At 54.8% G+C, this 23,987-nt stretch overlaps 9 protein-coding genes across 8 annotated transcripts in view; 4 read left to right on the top strand and 5 right to left on the bottom strand.

Annotated features, from left to right (window-relative positions):
- The window catches only part of VDBG_05442 (vacuolar ATP synthase subunit d), a gene marked incomplete at both ends in the record, with an annotated part of 2,088 nt that extends 1,789 nt beyond the window's left edge, over positions 1–299 (top strand).
- VDBG_05441 (conserved hypothetical protein) overlaps positions 1–750 on the bottom strand; it is a gene marked incomplete at both ends in the record, with an annotated part of 1,113 nt that extends 363 nt beyond the window's left edge. The window contains 2 exons of the mRNA XM_003004282.1: positions 87–585; positions 705–750. Of these exons, the coding sequence (XP_003004328.1) occupies positions 87–585; positions 705–750 (545 nt within the window). The remainder of the gene's footprint in view (positions 1–86; positions 586–704) is intronic.
- Positions 751–1,147: 397 nt separating this feature from the next.
- VDBG_05440 (40S ribosomal protein S0) lies at positions 1,148–2,142 on the top strand (the record flags this gene model as incomplete). Its single annotated transcript, XM_003004281.1, has 3 exons — positions 1,148–1,317; positions 1,377–1,825; positions 1,895–2,142. 3 exons carry the CDS (start codon positions 1,148–1,150, stop codon positions 2,140–2,142), a joined length of 867 nt encoding a protein of 288 aa, XP_003004327.1.
- Positions 2,143–3,546: 1,404 nt separating this feature from the next.
- VDBG_05439 (guanine nucleotide exchange factor LTE1) lies at positions 3,547–7,920 on the bottom strand (the record flags this gene model as incomplete). The annotated part of the gene is made up of 1 exon (XM_003004280.1): positions 3,547–7,920. The coding sequence occupies one exon, from the start codon at positions 7,918–7,920 to the stop codon at positions 3,547–3,549; it is 4,374 nt and encodes a 1,457-aa protein (XP_003004326.1).
- Positions 7,921–8,307: 387 nt separating this feature from the next.
- On the bottom strand, positions 8,308–9,144 carry VDBG_05438 (conserved hypothetical protein; the record flags this gene model as incomplete). Its single annotated transcript, XM_003004279.1, has 3 exons — positions 8,308–8,320; positions 8,416–8,604; positions 8,714–9,144. 3 exons carry the CDS (start codon positions 9,142–9,144, stop codon positions 8,308–8,310), a joined length of 633 nt encoding a protein of 210 aa, XP_003004325.1.
- A 6,658-nt stretch (positions 9,145–15,802) lies between these two features.
- On the bottom strand, positions 15,803–18,532 carry VDBG_05437 (vesicular-fusion protein SEC18; the record flags this gene model as incomplete). Its single annotated transcript, XM_003004278.1, has 3 exons — positions 15,803–16,196; positions 16,252–18,121; positions 18,177–18,532. 3 exons carry the CDS (start codon positions 18,530–18,532, stop codon positions 15,849–15,851), a joined length of 2,574 nt encoding a protein of 857 aa, XP_003004324.1.
- A 391-nt stretch (positions 18,533–18,923) lies between these two features.
- Positions 18,924–20,008, top strand: VDBG_05436 (conserved hypothetical protein; the record flags this gene model as incomplete). The annotated part of the gene is made up of 2 exons (XM_003004277.1): positions 18,924–18,990; positions 19,042–20,008. The coding sequence occupies 2 exons, from the start codon at positions 18,983–18,985 to the stop codon at positions 20,006–20,008; spliced, it is 975 nt and encodes a 324-aa protein (XP_003004323.1).
- A 357-nt stretch (positions 20,009–20,365) lies between these two features.
- VDBG_05435 (hypothetical protein) lies at positions 20,366–21,098 on the top strand (the record flags this gene model as incomplete). Its single annotated transcript, XM_003004276.1, has 1 exon — positions 20,366–21,098. The coding sequence occupies one exon, from the start codon at positions 20,648–20,650 to the stop codon at positions 20,870–20,872; it is 225 nt and encodes a 74-aa protein (XP_003004322.1).
- Positions 21,099–21,341: 243 nt separating this feature from the next.
- On the bottom strand, positions 21,342–23,238 carry VDBG_05434 (low-affinity glucose transporter HXT3; the record flags this gene model as incomplete). Its single annotated transcript, XM_003004275.1, has 4 exons — positions 21,342–22,669; positions 22,733–22,837; positions 22,901–23,018; positions 23,137–23,238. 4 exons carry the CDS (start codon positions 23,236–23,238, stop codon positions 21,342–21,344), a joined length of 1,653 nt encoding a protein of 550 aa, XP_003004321.1.
- Between the last annotated feature and the right edge of the window lie 749 nt (positions 23,239–23,987).

Genomic DNA, 23,987 nt, shown 5'->3' with positions numbered 1-23,987 from the left:
GTGCGGCCTCCTGCGTAGCGTGGATGGAGGCGGGCTTTGGCTTGAGCACTTCATCTGTGTTGTGGCGGCCGAATGTCTCAATGCACCTTCGAATGTTGACGTGCCTCCGCATCTTGGAGTTAGAGTTGTTCATGGAGGTGATGCGGCTCATCGCCTCGACAGCACGCTTGTGGCTGAGTTCGTGCTGCCGCTCTGCCTCCTGTTCTGTGGCCGGATCGACGAGGTCGCGAATCTCGCTGCGCATGGGCTTGGACAAGGTGTAAGCGTGCCCAATGGCGGTTTCAATTTCGTCGCGGGTGACCAGGTGGTTCTGGATGTGACGTGACGTCGGCAGAGCGTATGGCTCGGAAATGTAGTTGCCATCCTCATCCTTGGGTGGTGTGGACTTCTCGGCCTGACCAGCGGAGTCGAAAGACTCGACAAAGGGCGTCGGGATGCCATGGACAGGGTCACCCCATGTCGCGTCCCTCGCAGCCTTGATCTCCTGTTGCCTCTTGATGTTGGCCGCTTTTCGCTGCTGTGACTGCTGCCATCGGTAGGGGTCGGCACGCTGTCGCTTCTTGGCCTCCTTGTAGGAGATGCTGGCTGTCTGGATGACAGGGAGAAAGCTTGGGGTTATCGACTTGGTCGCTGCTGGGCGCAGACATACTGAGTCGCCGCTGTCAGTCGATGCCGGTATAATCGGTCTCTTGAGGAACACCTACAGCTAAATGAGCTTAGCCTTTGCAGGCATTGAACATTGGGAGGCATGGCGTATGTTGCTAGGATGGCACGCCTCTGGCTTCGACAACCCGATCTCCGTACATCGCGGGTCAAGTCGCCAAAATTTCCAGCGCATCTGCTCAGGCGACAGCAGGCAGCACGCTAAGCCTGATGTGGACCATCTGCTTGATCACGTGCATGCTACTTCGCCAACTAGCCAGGGTACGTCCCTTTTTCGCTCTAATGCTCTCTGGGACTAGTGCGCGTGCATGTTCAGGGCAACAGCACCCACACACTTTTGCCGAATTTTGAAGCTCGTCGCGAACTTTCCCCGGGCCTGTAGCCAAACCTCCACGAAAAATCCGCGCCCTCGCAGATCTTCCTTTCCTTCCCCCCCTCATCATCCCTCCAGCTCCCCGAAGGAAGAACGACAACTGCAGTCAAGATGGCTCCCGCTAACCTCCCCTCGGTCTTCAACGCGACCAGCCAGGACATTGAGATGCTTCTCGCAGCTCAGGCCCACATTGGCAGCAAGAACATGCAGGTTCACATGGAGCCTTACCTCTGGAAGACTCGCCAGGACGGTGTCAATGTCATCAACGTCGGCAAGACCTGGTAAGGCGCACTCGAAAGATAGAAAAGTCAGGCGTCGGGGTTTCCTAACAGTCCACCAGGGAGAAGATTGTCCTCGCCGCCCGCATCATCGCCGCCATCGACAACCCCGCCGACATCTGCGTCATCTCCGCCCGTCCCTACGGTCAGCGTGCCGTCCTGAAGTTTGCCCACCACACTGGTGCCGTCGCCATTGCCGGTCGCTTCACCCCCGGTTCCTTCACCAACTACATCACCCGCTCGTTCAAGGAGCCCCGTCTCATCATCGTCACCGACCCCCGCACCGACGCCCAGGCTATCCGCGAGGCCAGCTACGTCAACATTCCCGTCATCGCCCTCTGCGACACCGACTCGCCCACCGAGTACGTTGACGTTGCCATCCCCACCAACAACAAGGGTCGCCACTCCATCGGTCTCGTCTGGTGGATGCTCGCCCGTGAGGTCCTCCGCCTCCGCGGCACCATCTACAACCGCGAGACCCCCTGGGAGGTCATGACCGATCTGTACTTCTGTATGTGCCCTCCGCTCCCTGCCTCTCTGTGTGTCTCATGTTTCGCGCCCCGCTAACACCCCACTTCAGACCGCGACCCCGAGGCCGAGGCCGAGGACAAGGTCGAGGACGAGAAGGTCGTCGGCGCCGAGGAGGAGGCCCCCGAGGCCACCAACGACGAGTGGGCTGCCGCCCCCGCCGGCTTCACCGGTGCCACCGGTAACTGGGACGGCACCACCGACGAGTGGGGTGCCACGAACACCGCTGCTCCCGCCGCCGCCCCCGCCGCCGGCACCAGCACCGAGTGGGGTGGCGAGGCCACCAAGACCGAGTGGTAAATCGTATTTGTATCTTAGGAGCAATGCGCAACCGCTGTCGGGCGTAGGGAAAATTCGCCCGCCTGGGACTCTTCTGGGCTGGCCACTTTTTTGGAACCAACTGTCTTTCTTCTTCGCAAACATGGGCACTCTCTAGCCCTTCGGAGGATACGAAGTAGGGAAAAAAGGTTTGGAGGGGAGGATATCGTAGGGAAAGGGTTCGGCTTGGAACGCGCTGATGAGGGAAAGATACTCGATCCGGACTCTTGGGTGGGTTCGGCCGAACCCGTTTTTAGGGGCCAGTGGTGAGAGGGAAAGCCCTGTGTGTACCGACGCCAAAGGGGTGGAACTTGATCGTTTGCCCGCCCTTTCCTTTATGCTCTCATTTGTACCTTCTTCCTCTCGTGCTCTCGGAGTATGGTGCTGAACTGTGATCTGTGGAGACTTGGAACGGGCTATCAAATTCGTGGGAAGACACCAAAAAAGATACCTTGCTGAAAGTGCAACACTATGACTTCACGTACGTGATCGTTTTGACCAATGGGTGTAATATGGCAGTGGTCGTTGAAGATCTTCTCGGCTGAATGGTAGTGTTTGCCTCCAGGGTGAACATCTGAGCCGCTGTCACGGGCTCAAGGAACCCATGAGGCAAGCTTGTGTATATTGGGGCGGGGTACAGGAAGACAAATTAAGCAAACAGCACGGTAAAGCGCGCTTCCCATTAGGGAAGCATGCGGGCTTGTCATCCGCATCCTGGCGTCACGTTGCTGAAAGCGCGAGTCTTGCATGGCATAGGACTGAGTGAGTCAAGGCAAATCACAGCAATTGACCATGATATTGCGTGCAAGTCTCTTATAAGGGTATCATTCCCCGTCCGCCTTGCTTATGGCAGCGATGTCGATGTCGTCGCTCTGAAGCATTAATACTTTCTGCACCTCTGAATACGACCCTAGTCGCTCGCTCACGAAAAAGAACGTCATGGGGTATCGACTTGTTTCTTCCCTGCCCTCCCATCCCATCCTCAATGTGCGGTTCAAGCGCGCCGATTATGTGTACAAGAATATAAAAACAGTAAGCCAGTCGCGAACGCCATCGCGACGGCTACTTGGTCATCGAATCGTTGATGCCTGTGCCGCTTCTCGCCTGTGTAGGACGAGAATTCGTTGCAATCCAAGGAAACGTGTATGTGGAAGGAGTGTTATGTATAGGTCGGACCGGATGCAAGCCGCTGGGCCAAAAGTGGACTAGGTGTACAGTATGCGCGTGCGGGGCTGTGTCTATGTCGAGAGAAGTAAAATGTGGTGAACATTTACAGAAGAACGCGGATCTGCGGTCGGCATCAGGCTTCCAGCCTAGGCTGGTAGGTAATTTTATCCTTGCTGTCATGGAGCAAGGCAAGTGTATGAGTAGGCAAGGCACGCTGGCTTATTCTAAGCTCTCAGAATGTCTTCGAATTTCCTCATCAGTCAATGCGCCCATCCAAAGACATCGCTCGGTGATGCCCTCGACAGGTTGGAATTGATAGAGAGTGCTGGCCTCGAGTAGCCTGAGGAGAGTCTTGACGATGGTGGCTGCATACCGGCATCGCTCAAAATTGACAAGAGGAGCTGTAGTAGGTGAACTGGCGATTTCGGACGGACGCTGTGCGTTGAAAAGGAGGTCGTGTGTATATATGCCGACGAAAGGAATACATCCCGAGTCGGATCCGCCTTCCATCTCAGCCCGTAGATTGTGAAAGTTGCGGGTTGGGGAGACTAGTAATTCCAGTTCCTGAAGCGTCTGCATATCCCGACGTGGCACCATGGCCCACGTCTTGGAAAGCCTGGCAACCTCCTGACTTGTCAGGGCAATGGCAATTTGACTCATGGTCGCAAAGTTGCGGAAGCGGTGGCAGTGGGCTGCCAGGTGAATGAACTTGATGATGCACCGAGCTCGCTCCTCAATGTTCTGGGTGAGAACAATCTCGCTGCAGGCCCACTTGACCATGATGTTGAATCTTGCAATGACGACCTCGACGCCGTGGGCATCGGTGTTACGCAAGAAGTCAACCCATGAGCGCGAGTCGTTATTAGTTGCATTCTTCCAGCCCATCTCGATGAGTTCTTTCCAGTCGATCTCGTTGAGTGCGTCCTTTTCGATCAGTGTGAACTGTTGTGCGAGGATTTCCGAGTCAAAAGCCAGGATGAAAGGTAGATGAATCGAAAACTTCCTAGAGAATCTGTCGCTTGCGACACTGGCATCGACATGAGATGCCACGTCATCTGAGGCGTTCCGAGCATCTTTCGGATATTGAGCCGCTGTAGGCGTTGTATCGGGTGTCGGCGGCAGTGGTAAAGGCTTAGAGGACCACAACTGGTGCTCGTGAAGCTGAGGGACTGTGGCGGTCTCTGGGGACATTCGAAGAGCCTGAGCCAAGGTCATGGGCGGTGACGGAATCTGACTCTTGCGTTCCGAACTTGAGTCAGCCAAAGGATGGGTTGGCATTCGCTTGATGACGGAGGTGCTGCGGTCCATCGGAGGGAAGCTGCCCTCTCCGTCAAAGTCGTCCGAGTTGATGACTTCTAGCGACATTTCTGAGGAGAGATCGGTTCCGTCGTCTTCACTTTCCAAGTCCAGGTAAGATTGGTCTTCGCTTGGACTGTGCCTTGTGTTCTTGGACTGGACTCCATCCATACTGCGGGTCTTTTCAACAAACTCGTATGACGGGTGTTGAGAGTCACAGAGCGGCGATGGCCGAGGCGTCGTGGCAGGAGATGCCTCGCCGCGGTCAACAAGTATGGATCTTCCCCTCCACTCCTCCGTGCCAGTCTTGCTCCTCCCGTCATCTGTGAGCCCGCGCTCAAGCAATGGAATCGACGAATACGAAGCACCTGACTTATCCGAGAGGAATGATTTTGCATCGGTGTGCGCTCGCCTCCGTGGGACGTGGAGGGTGATCGGGCCGCTTTGAGAAGACAAGCCATCAACGTAGTGAGGAGCAGTAGTAGAGCCTACCCCATCACCAAGATGCAAATGCCGGGGTCCCTGCTTCTCGATCATGTCTGAACCGCCAAACGCCCCATCGAGATGAGCGGTAATCGTCTTGGGTGTATTGGTGGGCTCCATCGACAACTTGAACTGCTTTTTCTCGTATTTGCCCTCAAGTTTGGCCAACGCAGACTCGACACCACCGTCATCATTAGCGTCATCAGGAATTTGTGCGAGCTTCTGAGCTTCTGCCTCAAAGGACGGGCGCATGACTGGCTTGGACGAATGAGTGCTGAACAGAGAAAGGTCGCGCTTAGGTGGTTGCTCCGCCATGACACCGAGCGAGAAAGTATTGACATGCTCTGGTGAAAACTGGCTAGAAGTAACATCGACAAACGCACTAGAATCCTGCTCAAGGCTTCGCAAGTACGAGCTGCGAATTGATTCAGAGTAGGTTGTTAGCGAACCAACGGACCGCGTCCTGTGTAGCGGCAAAGTATCCAGTTGTCCCGTGTTGGTGGCAGCTCGCAAATCACCCCCACGCCTACGTCGCAGTACGCGGAGAGGTTGCGGGAGAGCTTCCACATCATCGTCTGCGATGGAGCGTTCTTCAGAGTAAGTCGTTGCATCAAAACTCCTGACAGTCGACGGGGGTAGGTAGTCACTCCGAAAGGACGTGTTTCCTTGATGGAGGATAGAATTCAAGGACTGATTCGTCTTGCTAGACATTTGTCGCCAGTGCGCAGAGCCAGAGAGTGGTGGTCTGGCGTGGCCAGGGATGCTGGTGATGCCGGTCCAAGGTCTGTTGGATTCTGAGGAAGGTCTCGGCATGTCGCTGGAGGGCCGGCCGGTGTCCACGGATGGCTTAGTACCGTGCTCTCCACGACCCAGTGTGGCAAGGTCAGGAACGAATGGAGGCAGATTGTCAGACGAGAGCGACGGCCGGATGGCATGTCGGTTAAGAGTCCTGGACGATCTTCGCGGCGTTCCCAATTCATCTGCTGGCGGCGTATTAGGAGGCGTAGGATCGGCATTCGTCGGGAGCAAGTTATCAACAAAGTCGATCTCAGAGTGGCCCACAGAGTCATGTATGCTGGGTCTCAAGCCACGCACTAAGGGAAGCGGAAGGGGTAGACCAAACGGAAGCGTATCGTCGACGATAACGATGGATTTGCTGCCGGTTGTGATGCCTGTGTCGCTCATGGGTCGCAAGTGGTCGTCTATGATAGGATTGGCCATCGAGGGGCTACCGAGGAGTGTCTCTATATGCGCAGCTGAATATTCCAGCATTTCGTCTGGGATAGCGCTATGCAAAGGGTGGTCAGCCGGGAGGCGCAGCGCCAGGTCTCGCTGCTCAGCTTCGGCAGCAGCATCTTCTCTGACAGCCTTTTTGAAATCTTCCGCAATTTCAGCACCAAGGAGGTCAATTCGAACGGGCGGTCGAACGCCGTTCTGATGCGGACGAGCCTGTGGTACGATGGCGGTGCCAGGCAGGCGGTTCGTCGTCGCACCACGAGGGCCTATGGGCGAGATGTTGATGAAATTTCCTTGGGTGGGAGACACGCCTTGGCCTCTTGTGCTAAGAGCCCTGCGCACACTGCCAATCAACCTCTTCATGCCTGGTCCTGACATGGCTGACGCCATGCTCTTCTCGGGGCCCAGTGGGGATTGCTGGAAGATGGTTGTTTCACGTTGTTCGCTGGATATGTTGGGGGGCAGTATCTCCACAAAGGGCTGGCCGGGAGGTAGTAAATTTCCACGGACCAGACTTCCTGCGTAAGGAAAAGAGAGAAGGTGCTCGGTATCTTGATTCAAGCCCAGCTTGTCGGTAGAGTGAGATCTTTCCCTGAGGGAGTCGGTCAGACTGCCGTTTCTCTGATGATTAGCGCTCGGTCGAACGCGCTTGCCGGTGAGGGCTCGGGGAGTTGTGGCGATAGCAGCCGCGTTTGTGTAAACGGAACTTGGTGGCACGGGATGAACTGCCATAGGGTTACTAGATCCTGGATGCACAGCTCGCCCGATTTTACCGGGAAACGAGCATGAGACAACATCCAAGCTGGCCATGCTCTTAGGCGAGGTCTGCCGCGGCTCAAACTCTTGGGCGATCTGGTTCTCGGGCGTGCTCGGGCGCGGTCCCAAGATGTGTGAATCACCAACGTGGCCCGCTCGCGAAACGTCAGCGTAGAAACTTCTCTCGTCTCCGCCGGTCTGCTTTGCAGCAGAAAACAAGCCAGACAAGCGAGGCGGCAGGTCTGTGTTTTCCCAAAATGACGGGTCCAGAGAGGCATTACGATGGCCAGCAATTCCTCCCGGCGCTATGGGCTCATCGGGGTCGAGAGAAGAATCGAATTCAGGCCCGTCCCAGTACTGCGCGCACACTCTCCTCCAGCACTTTTTCAGTTCGGCCAAAATCTTAAGCTGGACTTTTCGAGCTCGAGCGTCTTGAGAGAGCTCCTCTACGAAGTCGTTGAGGAGGTTGCAGAAGGACACTCGGAGACCGTAGTCAATCACAAAGTCGTCCATGAAATAGTTGAGGATCCAGTGGCGAATAGCGACGAACGTGCGAACCCGGACAACCATGCCAACCTCATCATCGCGGCCGAGCGCCCATCGAAGGCGAGCCACGATCATTCGGAGTAGATCTGAAGGTTCCAGGAAGGCGCGGTAAGTGAGGAAAAAGTCTGATATGAGCTCATAGTCGAGGAACGTGGGTGATGTGATTTCGGCAACGAGTCGAGGAGGTGTTGCGGCAGTGACCGCGCCAGTCGCTGTAGCGTATCGCACAATTGCTCTGTCGTCGCATGATGGTCTGAAGGTAAGAGCATCGAACATTGCGGGTTCGATGATTAAGTGGGTTGAGAGATATGTCGAACGGTAAGGAGCAGGCAGGCGGGCTGATGTGATTGGAGGCGATCTCATCGCGTCGCGGCCGGGATACCGGATTTGAGGGATCGAGATCGGGTTCGGCTTCCTGAGCGAACGAAGCTCTCGCCCGAATAGGGTGCAAGGTCACCGCGCTGGGAGCGCAGAAAAGAGACATTACTGGACCTCGGCAACTCTTCTGTTGGCGCATAGCTCGAGCCTCGGAAAAAGGGCGTGCCTTTTATTGTAAACCGCGGGTTGCCTATCTTCCAGGTTGGTATGTCGATGTCCAGCAGTGGGCCTCCAGAGGCGTCGATGTCTTCCGTTGTCTTTGGTCGATTCAGATCCTCGCCCGGTTTAGATATCACCACTTTGAATGCACCGACGTCAGAGTCATCGCGTATCGTCGAGTCAGAAAGCGCGCGTCGGTGGCCGGTCGGGCGGCGACTGTGCGTCTGGAAATACTGCTTCCGCACGGTTCCCGGGGTAGAGGGCGATGGCGTCCACAGACTGTTGGTGGTTGTCATAGGTTCCACACCGTCGGCGACTTGTGATTTGCCTGCCAATGTGTCAAGCCCAGCTGTGCCAGGCGGCGTCATGGGGAAAACAAAATTAGGCTGGGGGTATCGTTGATGTGCTGGTCGGACAGAGGGCCTATAACCAGAATCGTCAGCTCAACGTCCTATCGCTTCCTATGCTTTCTTTTCCACGTTTGAACCTGTCATGGCTGTGCTGCGACCGCCAAAATATGCTGCGCTCTTACCTGAGGTAGATGCGACCATTGTTTCCGACGTTCGCCACCGTGAACTGCCGTCCATCACGGCCAGCCGAACCACCATCTGGAGCGATGTCGATCTTGTCGTCGCTGCCCCTGCCACGTGCCCTTCGTGAAGTGTTTTTCTCCTCATGGGATTTGCGCTCCGTGACGGGAAGGAGTGGTTTCGATGTTGCTGAGCTTGCGAAGCGCGTCTTTCCAGTCCACTTGGTGCCACTCAGAGTCGTTGGTGTTGCACTCTCCTTTCCTCCCAAGGTGCCGACTTTGGGTGGTGAAGCTCTCCTCCGTTTGGCTTCGCGTGCCGCTTTTCGTGCAGGGCTGAGGGTGGTGGCGGGTTGCGAGACGTCTCGTTGTGGAGAAGGCATGGAAAGACCTAGGCCGGTGGGCGCAGGTTGCGAGGGCGACCTCATGACGTCCATGACAGGCGTTCAAGCTTAAGAACGTCGTGTGGGCGACTTATGCCGAGCGAATATTGCTCGTCGAGGTCACTGCGCAGAGTTGTATACGGTTAGCATGGCGCGGTGGAGACGAACAGAGAAACACCGAGGGTTGTCATCGATCTGTCGTTGTTGGTCTTGGGTTTCGTTGATGTTGCGTCGCGAGGATCTCAGGTCGCCAAGCAAGGTGACAGGATGCTCTGGTCTTGCATGTGCGTCCCGTTGGTATTTGAGGAAATGGGTGCAGCGGCTGCTGGAAAGTCACGTACGTGTCGACGCCATAAAGGAGTACGATCTGGTCCGAGAGAAGCTGGTTGTCGAAGGCAACGGTGTATTAAAGGGGTGGAAAAAATTGTTCCCAGTCGTGGTGAGGCAATGCGACTCGAGTCAATTCGAGTTGAGCTGAGGCTAGGAGGGGCGAAAGGGGGCCGACCGAGTTGGGGAGGCGTTTGGCGACTGTGACTGGATGCGAGTCGTCGAAAGAAAGGAGACGGTCGACGAATGAATCGAATAGGTTTTGTTTGGCGTGTCTTTGCCTCGTGTCGCGAAAGCACAATGCACAGCACGTACTCGTCAGACCTATGTATGGGGGCCGGACAGTGTCAGAAAACCTGAGGCTGGTGGTGACAGACGACAGTTGACAGGCAGGCAAGGCCCAGCAGAAGAGTGAGGAGGATGACGACGATGGGAAGGCAGTTGAAGTTGGTACGACCCAGATGGGGATTTACAGGTCCCAGTTCACGGGAGCGGGCAGAATGGCAGCCCAGCAAGACGGCAGCAGAGCCAGGTGGGTAGGTAGCCGGTACTGGTCCGTGTAAGGTAGGCAGCGAATGTGACCGGGCACATGGGGGGGGGGGTAAAATGACTTTGGGATTGGGGTTGGACTGGGCAGGGGTAAGGACAGGTGCGACAGGGGGGGTTACTTCGTAAGGTACTTCTTTGGACATGACTCTCAGGCGCCAGACCACAGCCCGCACGGGTCCGAGAAGTGGTCGCGCCACAGGGGGGGTCCTCACCTGGCAATCGCACATGGCTCGACTCGAGCTCGGCCTTTAGATATGCTCATTGGTACACTGAAAGGGGACCGCTGAAGCCAGAATCAGAGGTCACTCGAGCCTTTTGCGACGGGACTATGCATAGGGACTCGCTAGGGAGCCTGGAGCTGGACCTCACACTTGGGGGCTGCATGTAAGATGAGCAGATCTGATTCTACTATCGACCTACCTCCTCACACCCTGGGTATGTCCCTTAAGCAGGTAGGTGAGCAGGGAAGAAGGAAGATAGTTACGACAGTGGAAGAACTTTATTGAGGTGCCTTTTGACGGGAGGCGCGGATCTCGCAACACCAGAAAGCAGGTGCAGTGCAGTGCAGTGCGTCAGAGACAGCGAAAGGTAGGTAGGGCAGGAGCAATCAACCGATGAGCGCAGCCAAGCCCGACCGCGGGAACTGCCCGGTCGCCTCGACTACCTGCCCACCTGCCTGCTTGTGCCGTACCACGCTACCAAACCACGTAGGTACCTGGTAAGTAAGGTAGCTTGTAGAGCAAGTACCTGTTCCGTCCGCCTGGTTTGAACAGGGGCCACCATCCTAGGATCCACACCAGGCCACCAACCCACACCACTTGCCTGATGTAATGTCAATGCGGTGGTGCTTCTTCCTTGTCTTGTTCCCCAATGCTGCCCCGCGTCTCTGGCCATTTCGACCCTCTGGCTAAAACCCCCAACACTCATCACCCTTGAACTTCCGCCCGTACTTCTTGGCTTGGAAAGTCTCGAGAAGATAACAAAACTTTCGTTGGGCCAGCACATCTTGTCGGCTGCACAAACCTGATCAGCGTCGGATCTCACCGGTCCGGATGCTTCGTGTCAAAGCCTTTCCCCCCATCCCTAGGCCCTGGGAGGGGACCTGAGCCTGGTCGTCGAATTTGGTCGTTCATGCGGTCTAGACTGTTTCCGCACCATCGGATTATCGTGTGGCTTCCGCGGCCCATTGGTGACTAAACCAGACAGACCACGGCTTCCCCAGATGGTGTGTGCAGCCAGGCCTCCCAATGTTCTATTGTCTCACGGCAGCGAGCGAGCTGAGCAGCTTTGTAGCCAGCACTTGGACATGATGGTTGCGCTGCGGCACTGGTTCGCCCAGGAATGTTGTGTCTCACTCCGCCCTCCATCCTCCCTGCTTCCCACAGGAAGAGGCGACCTTGGCTGGCTCTCCATCATGCTATGGTCTTTCAACCTTAATAACGTTCCTCCACCTGTCGGAATCTACCCCTCCTCCGCCTCGCTGACAGCCGCCTAGGCTCAGGTCCCCATCCTGACACGTTCACTCCCTCCCAACAGGGCACATCCAAGTACAGTGTCGCAACACATGTTCCTCTGGCTCGGCCATGGATTAGAACAAACGTGAACCCCACAGACCCTGAGGGCCCCATGTCAACACGGCACAAACGTGCCACAACCCACCGTAGCCGTCGAAAAGTCAGTCAGCACACTGCGACAAACAAAAAGAAGCACGCTGCCTTTGGGCCTGTGCCCACCAGTTGTTGTGACAAAGCAGAAGCAACAAGGGCCCCTAGCCGACTCGATGACACGTCTGGCGAACCATATTCAGGAGCCGACCACCCTGTGCTTCCCAAAAGCATTGACGAAGAGGAGATCCGTTCAGTGTTTTCAGGCTGTGGAGTGCCGATTGCTTAATCAACGAGCCAAGCCCTCGTCTCTCATACGTTCACTTTCGCGCGCATCGCCCAAATCAAACTCACCTCAGGCGACGAGGTTCACGGCATCGCGGCCAGGTGTCGCGAAGCCGACCATGCTTCTGGCTGTGATTGGACCAAACAGGGTTGCATCCTGTGCCTCTACCTGCATTTTAGCTGCAACTCGTTCTGCAAGACACGGCTTTTAATCACATGGCTAACGTGCCCCGTCATGCAGCACGCAGGCGTCGCTCACCGGTGAGTGGGTGAGTGAGCTTTGCTCAGCGCAACATTGGTTAATGGCTGCCAGCCCAGAGCAGGTGTACTGGACATCTCCATGTCAAGGTCATTGCACGCACAGTACCGCCCTCGGCAGTGGTCGCAGGCAGATCCGCTCCCGTCCGATGAAGATTCTCACTCCACAAGCCATGATTCGTTGTGTTGCACGACATTATTTTGATGGCGCTATGACCGAACCTGAAGTGTGCAAGGCAAGATACCGTCATCGTCAATGTTGACTACAATAATGTTCAGGAGGCCAATCGCGTGGGCATCAGACGACAGACAAGGGTCGAACTGCATGGTCTACGATCCGGATAGTACCTAGTGATACCCCCGGAACTCTATGAAGCTGGTGGACAGCAAGGGCTGAAAAATCTCGAATCCCGGTTGGGCAAACAAGTCACCATCACGCGAGCTCAAGGCCGTCGCATCTGGCTTCCAATCTGAACCTCACTGGCCCAGTGATGCGCGCTTGTTCCTTTGCAGACACACGACAACATGAGCACGCTTGTCGCCTACCGCGCAAGGATCGGAAATTGTTCACACCCAGCCTGAAACCACAGACCAAGAAGTGGTCCCCGCGCCGCCGGCGACTAACCCTGGCCACCCTCAGAGGTGCCGGGCCGTCCCAAAAACCACCGCACGCCGCGTAAACTTTGATAATGAATGGCGCAGTGGCCCCAAGCCAACGGCGGCTGAGCTGGCTTTGATAGCAGCTCCTGACGAGATGAACCGTTTCCCACATGGCTGCTAGTGAGGCGTAGATCTAGCTGAACGTTGTATGCTTCTACCATAGTCGACCTGTTGTCTTCGCTTTCGGTCCCACCATCGACGTAAGGGAAGGTTCGCCGTTCTGAGGGAAGGCCGCCAGAAAACGCCTACAGCCAGCCAGCTGTTAGATTGAAGGGTTCTTGTCGCAGCACTAGGTAGGTGACGCGGAAACGATCCTCATACGAGTCGTCGAATGAACGTGCGCCTTCGAGGCTGTGCTTCCCACGTCAAATTCCCAGCAGCGCGGTTCGACGGAAATGCAGTTTGCGCAACCCCAGTCATCAGTAGTAAAGGGTTCAGTCACCTCCGGGCGCCATCTCGGTGCTCAATTGTTCCACCCAGCTGTGCTCGACCCGGCTTGATGGCGGTCAGGTGATCGAGGGCTCATGTCGGAGATGGGCAGCGGCCGGCTCCCCGATCGCTTGCAACCATCCAAGGCGGGGTTTCTCGCGTGGTCGCTGGTGATCTTGCTGCCCAACTCGAGAGAGGGTGGACCTACAGTAGTCCTGCTACGGGTCTCATTTTGCATGATGAACACCCAAGTAAGTCCGTTCTGGGCTAGCTGTAATCATCGTTTACAGTCTCCAGAACCAATTTCCAGAATCGGTGCTTCTTTGCTGGCTGCCATGGTCCAAAAATCTGACGGTGATTGTGACATGAACACCAAGCTAGCCCAGCAGTGCGCCTTATTTTCTATGCCAGACTTCCGAGTTCTCCGCTGTCATGGGCGGAAAAGAGTTGCTCAACTTCATCTGCTGTCCAAGGCTGAGCCATGCTGCATAGGCACGAGACCGTGCTGTGCGGTTCTCGTAGCACTAACCCCGCGTGAAGTACTTGGGTAGTAGATTATGTAGGGCCGTCACACAGGATACAAGTGCGATACAACCTAGGACTGCCATGCTACCACGAGCGGTTCGCGTGAGGATACACCTGGTTTCGATAACTGTCTCGGATCAGGAACTTTTTCCTTGCTGGACATAGAGCTCTGTACAAGCCTAATCAGGTGGAACAGTCGGCTTCGAGCCCCCTGAAAGGCACGTCAAACAAAGAGCGAAGCGCCCCCCTTGAGGCAAAAGTCTCTCCCTCGCCAACCTAATATTTCACTGAGCCCCTGAGCCGAAAGTTACAGGCCCACTCTCCGCGCGCATGTCACCCTCCCGGTCCCAACTAACATGCACTCAACCACCATTAGCAATGATTGCATGATGAGAAGTAGTATCCCGCGATGTTGTGAAGACTGTACGTGGGTGGCATTGTGAATCCCCACGTCCCTTGTATGTGCCCCCGCATTGTCACGTTTCTGTTCCATCTACTGTTCGCGTCATGAAAGCATGCATGGCACGGATCGGAGGTAGGTAGCTAATGTATATGATAGTGTGTTCCAGTAAAATTGACCTGTGGTCCTTACAACAAAGGGCTGGACTTAGACGCGTTGATCCAGTTATGCCTCATGGACAACCGGTCACATTATCGAGTCGTGCTGAACTTTGTTACGGGTTCTTCTAACCGAGACTGACGTCTTTTGAGCGAACAACCGAAGTCGTAGTTGAGCAGATCCAGGCTCGGAAATTACAACGTGTGGTCAAAGAACAGGCCCTCGGTGCAGCGCGGAGCTGTAGAGTTTTCATGAAAATTCAGCTGTTGCGGCGTCCATACCCATATTGAGTTCACAAACGTGTCCACGTTCGGAGTCCTCAGCAGAATGGAAAGTTATAGCTTTGACGAGCTCTCTCGAGTATTTGAGGAAGAATGGAAATACCCTCTCCTTCTGAACCTTCAATGAAGACGGCAGTGATTCCACTTGGTTTAAGTATGAAGCAAAAATCATAGGGTACTACGTATGATCTGGATGTATCGCGCCCTTGCACGATCTTATGAGACCGGTGGCTTCTAAATGTTACGTGGCAGATATCATACATAGCCTGAGCGAACATATACGGACTCGAAGTACAAAATTTGTTCGATCGTTTCAAATAAGAACATGATTTCTAGCTGAGTGCACGTGTGCTAGAACTTAACGGCGAAGTGTAGTGGGGGACTTGACCTGCAGGCATCATGAGAACCACACATGATGATGATCACATGTCATTTGGGCTGACTGGAGCTCACAAGCCTCTCATTGATCAACCAGATAAGGCGAAGGGGGCCTACTTACGAGTCTTCAATCGTTCGTTTTGACGTCGTGCAGAAACGACTTTGATCAAGAACTTCTCTGTATTGTGTTTCCGGGATGAATTCAACGCCCTGAGAAAGATTAGCCTCCCGGGCCACAATGTAGTTCAAATCCCCGGCTTCGATTCTTGACTTCGAATTTTCCTGACTACAGCCTCTGGTTCTGTGATTAGTCCAGCCCGTGACCTCACATCATCGAGCCTGACGCTTTGCCTTTCCTGTGGTTCGCGAGCAGTCCTCCTGCATCGATGGGTTACAACCAGCGTAGAGCAGAGTATGAATCCTATCAAAAGAGGCTGGCACGCTTCGAATTCCCGAGGAGGACCATCGGAAGCACAGCGCGAACGCCACGCGCGGAGAAAGGAAGTAGTTTTAGTTGCGCAAATGGCACTACAAGATTGGCTGCCAGACACACCTTGCTGTGTGCTGCCTTAGATCCAGTGCCATATTCCCATGTCGTTTCGCCTGGGGAGTATGGTCTGGATTTCCGAGAATACAGCCCAACGACCTGATGCTCACAATCTGTGAAGAGCGATCCTTGATACGCGTCACCAGATACGCCGAGAAAGAGACCAACATAATGGACCAAGTGCTTCGATAGGAAGGCTGAGTAAACTGGGAAAAGTGACAACTCAAGACCTCCAAGAACCGAGTCAAAGCCAGATAGAGGCACGCCAGCAGCTGGGCCTCCGTGCCGTGGGCTGCCTGATCATTAAGCGCAATTTGTGTGACCTGTCATCGTATTCATCTATGGCCAACTTTTAACTATTCCGAACCCAAATTCGACCCGATGGCAGACACGATGCGGCCTGTGAAGCTCTCTACCATGTTCGCCTCTCCCCTGGCCGCTTCGACGCGTGACTCCTCCAGACACTCGAGGACCGTCTTGATGCCGATGCCAACTTGTTGCGACCCGGTGTCCTGTGAAATGGTGTTGACAATGTGGTTGATGTCGGCCGAGTCAAAGTTGTTTGTCTGGTTGAGAAGGCTCTCGAGCTCACGCAGCGTGGAAACGGCAGGCACAGGAATCTGACGCCTGAAGAGCTTCATGACGCCCAGCATTTTGAGGACGTTCAACTCCGAAGTTGTCACGAAGACAAGGAGGCGACGGCCCTGCGTATGCTTGTTAGTGATACGTCGCAATGGAGAAGATGGGCAGGCGGCTTACCTTTGGAGGCGCAGACTGGATTAGGGACGTCAGTCTGTCAAGAATGGTGTTTGAGAAGCGAGGCCCGATAGGGTTCCACTCAATGAGCTGCTCAAAGTTGTCCAGAATGACTATGCTGAGCGGGGACTTGTAAGCATCGGCAAAGACCTTAGAAAGGTAGTCCTTCTTTCCAAACTCGTCGCGGAAGGGTGTCAAGTTCTGCGGTGACACGAGTTTGACAAAGGGGTACTCGGACAGCATGGCGATGTGTGATGCGATGGCTGTCTTGCCAGATTCAGCAGGGCCGTGGAAGAGGACTGACATCCTGTCTAGGACCTGGCCCTCCTTGAGAGTGTTGACGTAGCCCATTCCAGTGCGGATGATGTCCTCGATGTGGCGGCTGTACGTGATGATGCCCATCTTGATCGAGTTCGCCAGGTCGTCCTCCGAGACACCGTACGCTGGCTTAACTTCGGTCAACGCCGCCAGGAAATCCTCCATCTTGATCTTCATTGAGGCGACGTCCGACTTCATCTTCGCCATCTCACCGACTTCGGTATGGCGGTTAAAGGCAAAGGACGTCGCAGCCTTGACGACACCTGCAATCTCAGCACCAGAGTAGTTCTTGGTCTGCGCCGCAAGGGCCTGAACATCAACCGAATCGTCCATGATATCATTCTCACGCATTTTGTTGGTGTGAATCATGAGGATTTCCTTTCGACCGTCCTCGTCAGGAAGACCGATCTCCAGCTGAACCTCCAGACGTCCAGGTCGCAGCAGAGCCTCGTCAATCATGTCCTTTCTGTTCGTCATTCCGATCAGTAGAATGTTGTTGAGCTGATCGACACCATCGAGCTTCGTCAGAAGCTGGTTGACCACACTGTCACCGACACCAGTGCCTCCACCGGCGCCTGATCCACGCTGCTTGCAGACAGCATCCAGCTCGTCGAAGATGATAATGTGAAGGCCACTCTCGTCGCCCTTCTCCTTGTACTCCTTTTCCGCATCGGCGAACATCTTGCGGACGTTCTCCTCCGAGGCACCAACGTACTTGTTGAGCACTTCAGGACCGTTGATGATCTTGGGTGGACGAGCGTTCAGCATCTTACCAATTTGTCTGGCAATCAGCGTCTTGCCGGTTCCGGGAGGGCCGAAGAGCAGAATTCCCTTGACGTGCTGAATTCCAAGCTTTTCGACAAGTCGGGGCGGGAAGACGCGAGATGCGAAGGCTCTGCGGAAGATGGTGCCAAATTCCTCGCCGAGGCCGCCGATGCCCATGTCCTCAAACTTGAAATCGGGAGCAATAATCGAGTTGGTGTTGGCCCTGTGAGCGGAGGCTTTCAGGTTGATCTCGGCACCGGGCGCTTTGAAAAAGTTAACCTTCGTCTCCGGCGTGATGATACCGCGAGATCGAGGCTCCCTCGATGCTGCAGCGCCAGCGGCCTCTGTCGACATGCCGAGATCCACCAAGCCGACGGTCTTGACAACGATCATGAGGGGAACGTTATTCACGTCCATGAGGATCCTCTCGCCCGGAGATAGGATCTGATTCTGGTATGTCTTGAGGAATCGTGGCACAAGGTCGTCTTCGTCGTATGCTTGAGCTGATGTCTTCTTAACTGAGGCAAATGAAACTTCGACATCCAAACTGCCGAGGTATGCCTGGCTGCCGTGGCTGAAGGGATCATAGACCTCGCCAGTGAAGCGGTCCATCATGCCAATGCGGCACCACGTTCGCTGAGGGTCGGACAAAGAGATGGTTCCAGGCGGGAAGCCGTCAACGGGTTCGGCACTGACAACATATTCTCCAAGAGGCTCACCACCATGGATGAGGATATAGAGGTCGGAACCGTCGCGGCTCGGAGGAAAGTCCATAGGCGACACGGCGCATCTTCATGACAGTTAGCACTACTTTGAAGCGAGTCGCAGCATTCGGATGAACTGACTTGTTGTGATAGATGAGATGGCTTTGCATGGTCTTATCTTGTACCTTACCGACCGTGAGAGGGACCTGTCGACCTCCACCACCGCCGCCGCCGCCGCCGCCGCCGCCGCCACCTCTCGGGGGGGACATGGGAGACTTCTCGTAGTTTGAAGGCAGGCCGGGGGATCGCTGTGGTTGTCCGTAGCCTCCTTGGCCACCGTATCCCTGGCTGCCGTATCCTTGGCCGCTGCCGCCATAAGAGCCTTGTGGTTGCTGGCCATAGGACTCGCGGGGCGGCTGGTCTCTGGAGGGTACTGCTCGTGGGTTGGCGCCTGGAAGGCCCATCCTGCCCTGGCCGAAAGGCGGTGCTCGTGACATGTCGGGGAGAGAGTGTGTAAAAGTGAAGGTCTAGGAGATCTGGTCGTGATTTGTGGTAGAAGGTCTTAACCTTAACTTTGGACTATTAAGGGGGCGATGCGTTTACTTCCAGATTCTGGTCGTAAGGTGTTCTGTAGATGTTCGAGGAGGCCAGCGTCGTCACATTGGTGTTTCGTAAGTACCTGAAGTGTCCGTTCAGGCGCAGCTGTCCCGCTGAAAGCGGTTTAGTGGCAGAGCTACCTGTGGTGCCCATACCGTCATGGTGGGGTTTTCGCCTTCCCCACGACCAACTGGCCCCTCCAACATGGCCTTATCGCTTATCGCTCCTTGCCCAAGCTCGTTATCGCTCCTCGCTCGAGCTCATTCTCGCTTCAGGCGCCCAAAATCACCCGGTCCAGACCCAGGCGGAAGGGACTCGACGAGTCTGGCCCTCTGGCAATCTCCATCAGGATGCCTCTGTAAGCTTTGTATTGCTTGGAATTCCACGGATGGCCGCTGACGAAGTTTAGTCATCTCCTAGGAAAGAAGTCTTGGAACGTGTACAACGCGGACAACATTGCCCGTGTCCGCCGTGATGAGGCAGCCGCCAAAGCCTCCGAAGAAGCTGAGGAGCAGCGCATGCAAGAAGTCGATGCAGAGCGTCGACTAGCCATTTTGCGCGGCGAAGAGCCTCCGCCTCTACCGGAACCTAGCCCTGAACAAGCCGTCGTTCGGCGCGATCGCCATGCCTCGGGTCACGAGCGCAAGAAGCGGAAACGCACTGGCGAGGACGATACGGACTTTGAACTACGAATCGCTCAGGAACGATCTGCTGTGGTCCGAGCACACGGAGAAGATGTCTCGCAAAGGAAAACAAGCAGCGCGCCGATTGTGGATCGGAACGGACACATTGATCTGTTTGGCGAGGAGCGCAAGGCAAACCGACGTTCAGAGAAGAACGAAGAGGCGGAGAAAGAGGCTGAAAAGAAGAAGCGTGAATACGAGGACCAATACAGGATGCGTCTGTCGAGCGCCCCGGGCCGTGGAGGCATGTTGAACCCCTGGTACTCCAAGACAGCCGACGACGGAGCACAGCCAGATGGGTTCCAGGCATCTGAGAAGGACGTCTGGGGCAACGAAGACCCTGGGCGCAAGAAGCGGGCAGCAGACAGGATTACCTCCAGTGACCCGCTAGCCCTGATGAAGCGAGGGGCTGCCAAGGTGAGGGAAGTTAAGAATGAAAGGCAGAAACTACAGCAAGAGAGGGACACGGAGCTCGAGAAAATGCGGCGAGACGACAGGCGCAGAGAGAGGCGTGAGCGAGATGAGAGACGTTCTGAAAGGCGGCATCGCGACCGAAAACGTGATGGGGTGGGTGAACTCGACGGTCACGAAGAGAATCGCGACCGTCGCGAGTCTCGACACCACGACCGCAGGAGACCTTCATCGAGTGCGCGACACCAGCAGGACGAAGGACATCGTCAACGCGACTATTGATCTACAGCATGAAAGCGTAACGGATATGATCTGAATATTGGCACTGGCTGCGCTCTTGGACGATGGTCTCGAGTGACAGCACAGCCATTCGCCACAATCGTGAAAAGAGACTCCAGCGGCACTATTCTCTCTGTATTGATTGTGCTGTCGCAGACAGATGTTCATCTGCTCAAGATGGCCAATCAGAAAATGCACCCAGGCTGCCATATGATCGTGATATAACGGCACCCCTGCTAGGCGGCCAGACCGCAAGAACGCCTGACGCCCTGCAGGGCTGCGGCGCGGCGTCTTCAGCCCTCGGTGTAGCACAGCATTCGAGGGCCTCATTCTGGCCATGAAATGGCGTTTATGTACGACAACGATTGATGGAAGATCTGCTGAGTCTTTCACAGAGATGATGGCGAAGCACACGCAAATGCTGCACTGCCACAAATTGCAAGAAATGGTTGCGAGAAGAAAACGAACTCGAGATAAAGGCTGGGCATCGATGCCTGGGGAGTTCCTTGAGACGAGACCTCACTTAAACCACCAAACACTAATCACCTCGTCACCCCGTCACTCAGCACAGCGCCCGCTGACCCTCGTCTTTCGATCGACTTCACAGCCCTCTCACCACAAGTTCTACTTTCTGTTGATACAATGCCAGATCTCTCAAAGTTCCTCTACTACCTCAAGCCCCTCCACGAGCGAAAGCCCCCGAAGAAGGTGCTGCCAAAGGACGACAGTGCATCTCAAGCTACAGGCGAGGATGGGGAGAAGAGAATATACGGGTCGTTCGGCCATCGTGAAGGCCCGAACAGTATCGGGGCTGCAGCTGGTGCAGGCGCTCTAGGAATGGTAGGCCTACCAGGCATCTCCAGATGATAGAACGGAGGTGCAGAAGTGTGCCGTTGAGATGCTGGTTCAACTACATTCACGATCAATTCTTGACTGCTGTGCCCATGATGGTGGTGACGGCGGCGGCGGCAGCAACTCCCGGCAGCACAGATGGGGCAACGCTGACGGAGTCTGTGATAGCTGGTTCTGCTGGTTTACCTATTCCGGCCCGGCCTGGTACCAAAGCCTTGCGTCAATGATATACCCAAATTTTTATTTGCTTTGTCTTTCAAATTATTTATTCAAGTGCCATGCTGCGCAGAATACGACTTGCTACGCAACAACCTGTGTGAGCTACCCAAGTTCTCATGATAATCATTGACGCCCCAAAGAAAATTCTCGAGCTCAAATGCTTTTCTGCGGTATCGATGTATCCCATCGTGCGATCCGCTTTCGGGCTGCCCATTTCCTTCGTGTCCGAAACGCACCAGAATAACCTGACATTTTGAGGCACCTATCAAGCGTGGTGTTCAACCTTCGTTGCAACATCGTCAATCTTTTCATCCGACAAAACATCAGTGAGGCCCATGGAGGCTGCTATCTCCACCAATCTCATCTTTTCGTCATGTGCAGCCGTGTCTCCGAACACCAGGTCCATGTCTTCGAGGCTCTTGCCGCGCGTCTCCGGAATGAGAAAAAGCGTGAAGAAGAAGGCAATGGCGCAGAAGCCGGCGAAAAAGAGGTAGGTGCCGTATCCAATGGTCTGCAACATGTCCGGAGTCACCAGTCCAATGACGAAGTTGGACATCCAGGTCGCGCTTGTTGTAATTGCCATGGCTTTCGAACGGTTTCCAAGGTTGAAAATCTCAGAGGGAAGAACCCAACCGATAGGAGCGAACGAGTACGAGAAGTTTATGTCGTAAATGTAGATGAAGGCGATGCCAGCCCACCCGGCTGACTTGTTCGTTCTGAGTGACTCTCCGAAACCGCCAATGATGCCGCCAACGACGACCAACGAGATGAACGTACCAGCAGCTCCGCAGAGAAGCAGAGGGCGCCTGCCCACTCTATCGATAAGAAAGAGAGCTGGGAGAGTTGATAAAGTGTTCACAATGCCATATACGCCGGTCGCGAGCAAACCTGACGTTTTGCCCGACAAACCCAACTGGGAAAACATCGTCGGTGCGTAGTATATAATCGCGTTGCACCCCATAAATTGTTGCAAGAAGGCGACGCAGCAGCCGATAGCCAGGCGCTTGAAGGCAGGCCAGGTCGAAATGAGGGCGACATGTTGTGCTATGAATAGAGGAATACCTGTCTTGCCGGGATACCTTTCGCGGTTGAGAGCCTCTTCGAACAGAACCTCTGCCTTGATGCCAAGGTATTCGTTACGTAGTGAGGCAGTGTCGGGATGCACTCGTCGAATCTTGGCCAGGGCGGCGAGTGCCTTGTCTTCTTTGCGGCGTAGAAGATAGAACCGAGGAGACTCGGGAAAGAATAGCATGCCGATACCCAGCACGAGAGCAGGCAGAATCTGTAGACCGAAGGGAATGCGCCACGAAATATCGGATTGTCCGGTGCAGCCGCCCGGGCCGACATCGTAACGAGGATCGAATTTGGGGAGGTTGGTAGTGCCACCTGAATAGGGGATATCTGGAGCGCAGCGAGTGCCGCCGATGTACTGGGTTGCGTACTCGAGCCAGTAGCTGACAAGAATACCAAGAGTGATACTAAGTTGTTGCATGACTACTAGTGTTCCTCGGATTTCGGGCATAGATAGTTCGGAGATGTACATGGGGACAATCATGGTCAACATGCCAACGGCGAATCCCGCAATAGCACGGCCTAGTTACGAATAAACAACCGAATAAAATATAGCAAGTGGAAATATTTGGACGGACAACTTACCTGCAAATAGGAGTGGAACATCGTTGGCAGCAGTCTGAAAGACAGATCCAATAGTGAAAATAACGACAGCTAGCAGCATAGAGCCTTTCCTGCCGATCCAATCGGCTACGGGGCCATTGACGAGAGATCCGAGCCAGGCCAATAGCAGAAGCGACGAGACAAACCAGCCCTTGAAGCCGCTGTCGATGTTGATGCGTGGGAACGTGGCGGCGAAAGATTCCATAGTAAGCACGCCGGAAACTACACCTTGGTCGTAGCCGAATAGAAAGCCACCGAGACTAGCAAACTGGACAGATATTAGTAAGGGTTGGAGTTAAGGAGGACAATATCTGTAGACAATGAATGGGGGTAGCAAAGATTATGTTGGTTTGAACTGCGAATTGAGACAGGAATTCAAGTCCTACCGCTGATAGTCCAACGATGAAGGGATTCTCGCGCAGCAAGCTCCAGGGGCCTCGCTTAGGCGAAGAACCACCTTCCGAATTGGAGCCTTGAAGTTCTGACATCTTTCGGCTTTTAAGTTTCCAACACCTAGCTTTTGATGTTGCTGATTTGATCCAGTCGAATCTGGGGAATCTTTCCTTGCGGGGAAGACCTGGGGTACTTATTTATACATCAGGCCGACTTGTGAAAGATAACATTGTATTGCGGTTCTAGAGCCCAGGATTGTACCAACCTAGAGTTTGACTTCGGGTCACAGAAGTCCGGACCAATGCCCTCCAACTTTGGCACCTCTTCCGGGTCCACACGATTTGCGGGCTTGGGAACTGAAATGGCTGGCTTAAACCACTTGACTGACTCATGGAATCCACGACTTGCACTCCATAGATCATTGATCTCCGCAGATGTGCGCCGGCTTTCTTGTCGATCGGACGTCAGTCGTCCGGGCCAAATAAGCATGCGGAGTGTTGTGGTAGGCTAATACGTTCAAGGCTGCCGAATGCTGAGCCAATGCCTAGTCCACAGTTAGAAATCCAGCAACAGCTGCAGCCACCAGTCTTCGAACAAGCTTCTCCCTCTTTGCACAAAATTGAAACATTGCCGCCTTTCAGTATGCTGGATCTCTCCAACAACAAGAGCGTGGGGGATAACCTGGCAAAGACGACAGCTCAGTTACGGTTTCGCGCCGAGCACCTACTCGCTGAACAAAATCGTAATGATCCTAGACAGCGAGTTTTGATTGCGCTGGCTGGTGTTCCCGGCTCAGGCAAGTCGACAGTCGCCACCGCTCTCCTCGAAGACCTGAATAGACACG

The sequence above is a fragment of the Verticillium alfalfae genome, genomic scaffold, assembly GCF_000150825.1.
Source record: "Verticillium alfalfae VaMs.102 supercont1.6 genomic scaffold, whole genome shotgun sequence".
NCBI lineage: Eukaryota > Fungi > Ascomycota > Sordariomycetes > Glomerellales > Plectosphaerellaceae > Verticillium > Verticillium alfalfae.
This window is presented reverse-complemented; position numbering and strand designations above follow the sequence as displayed.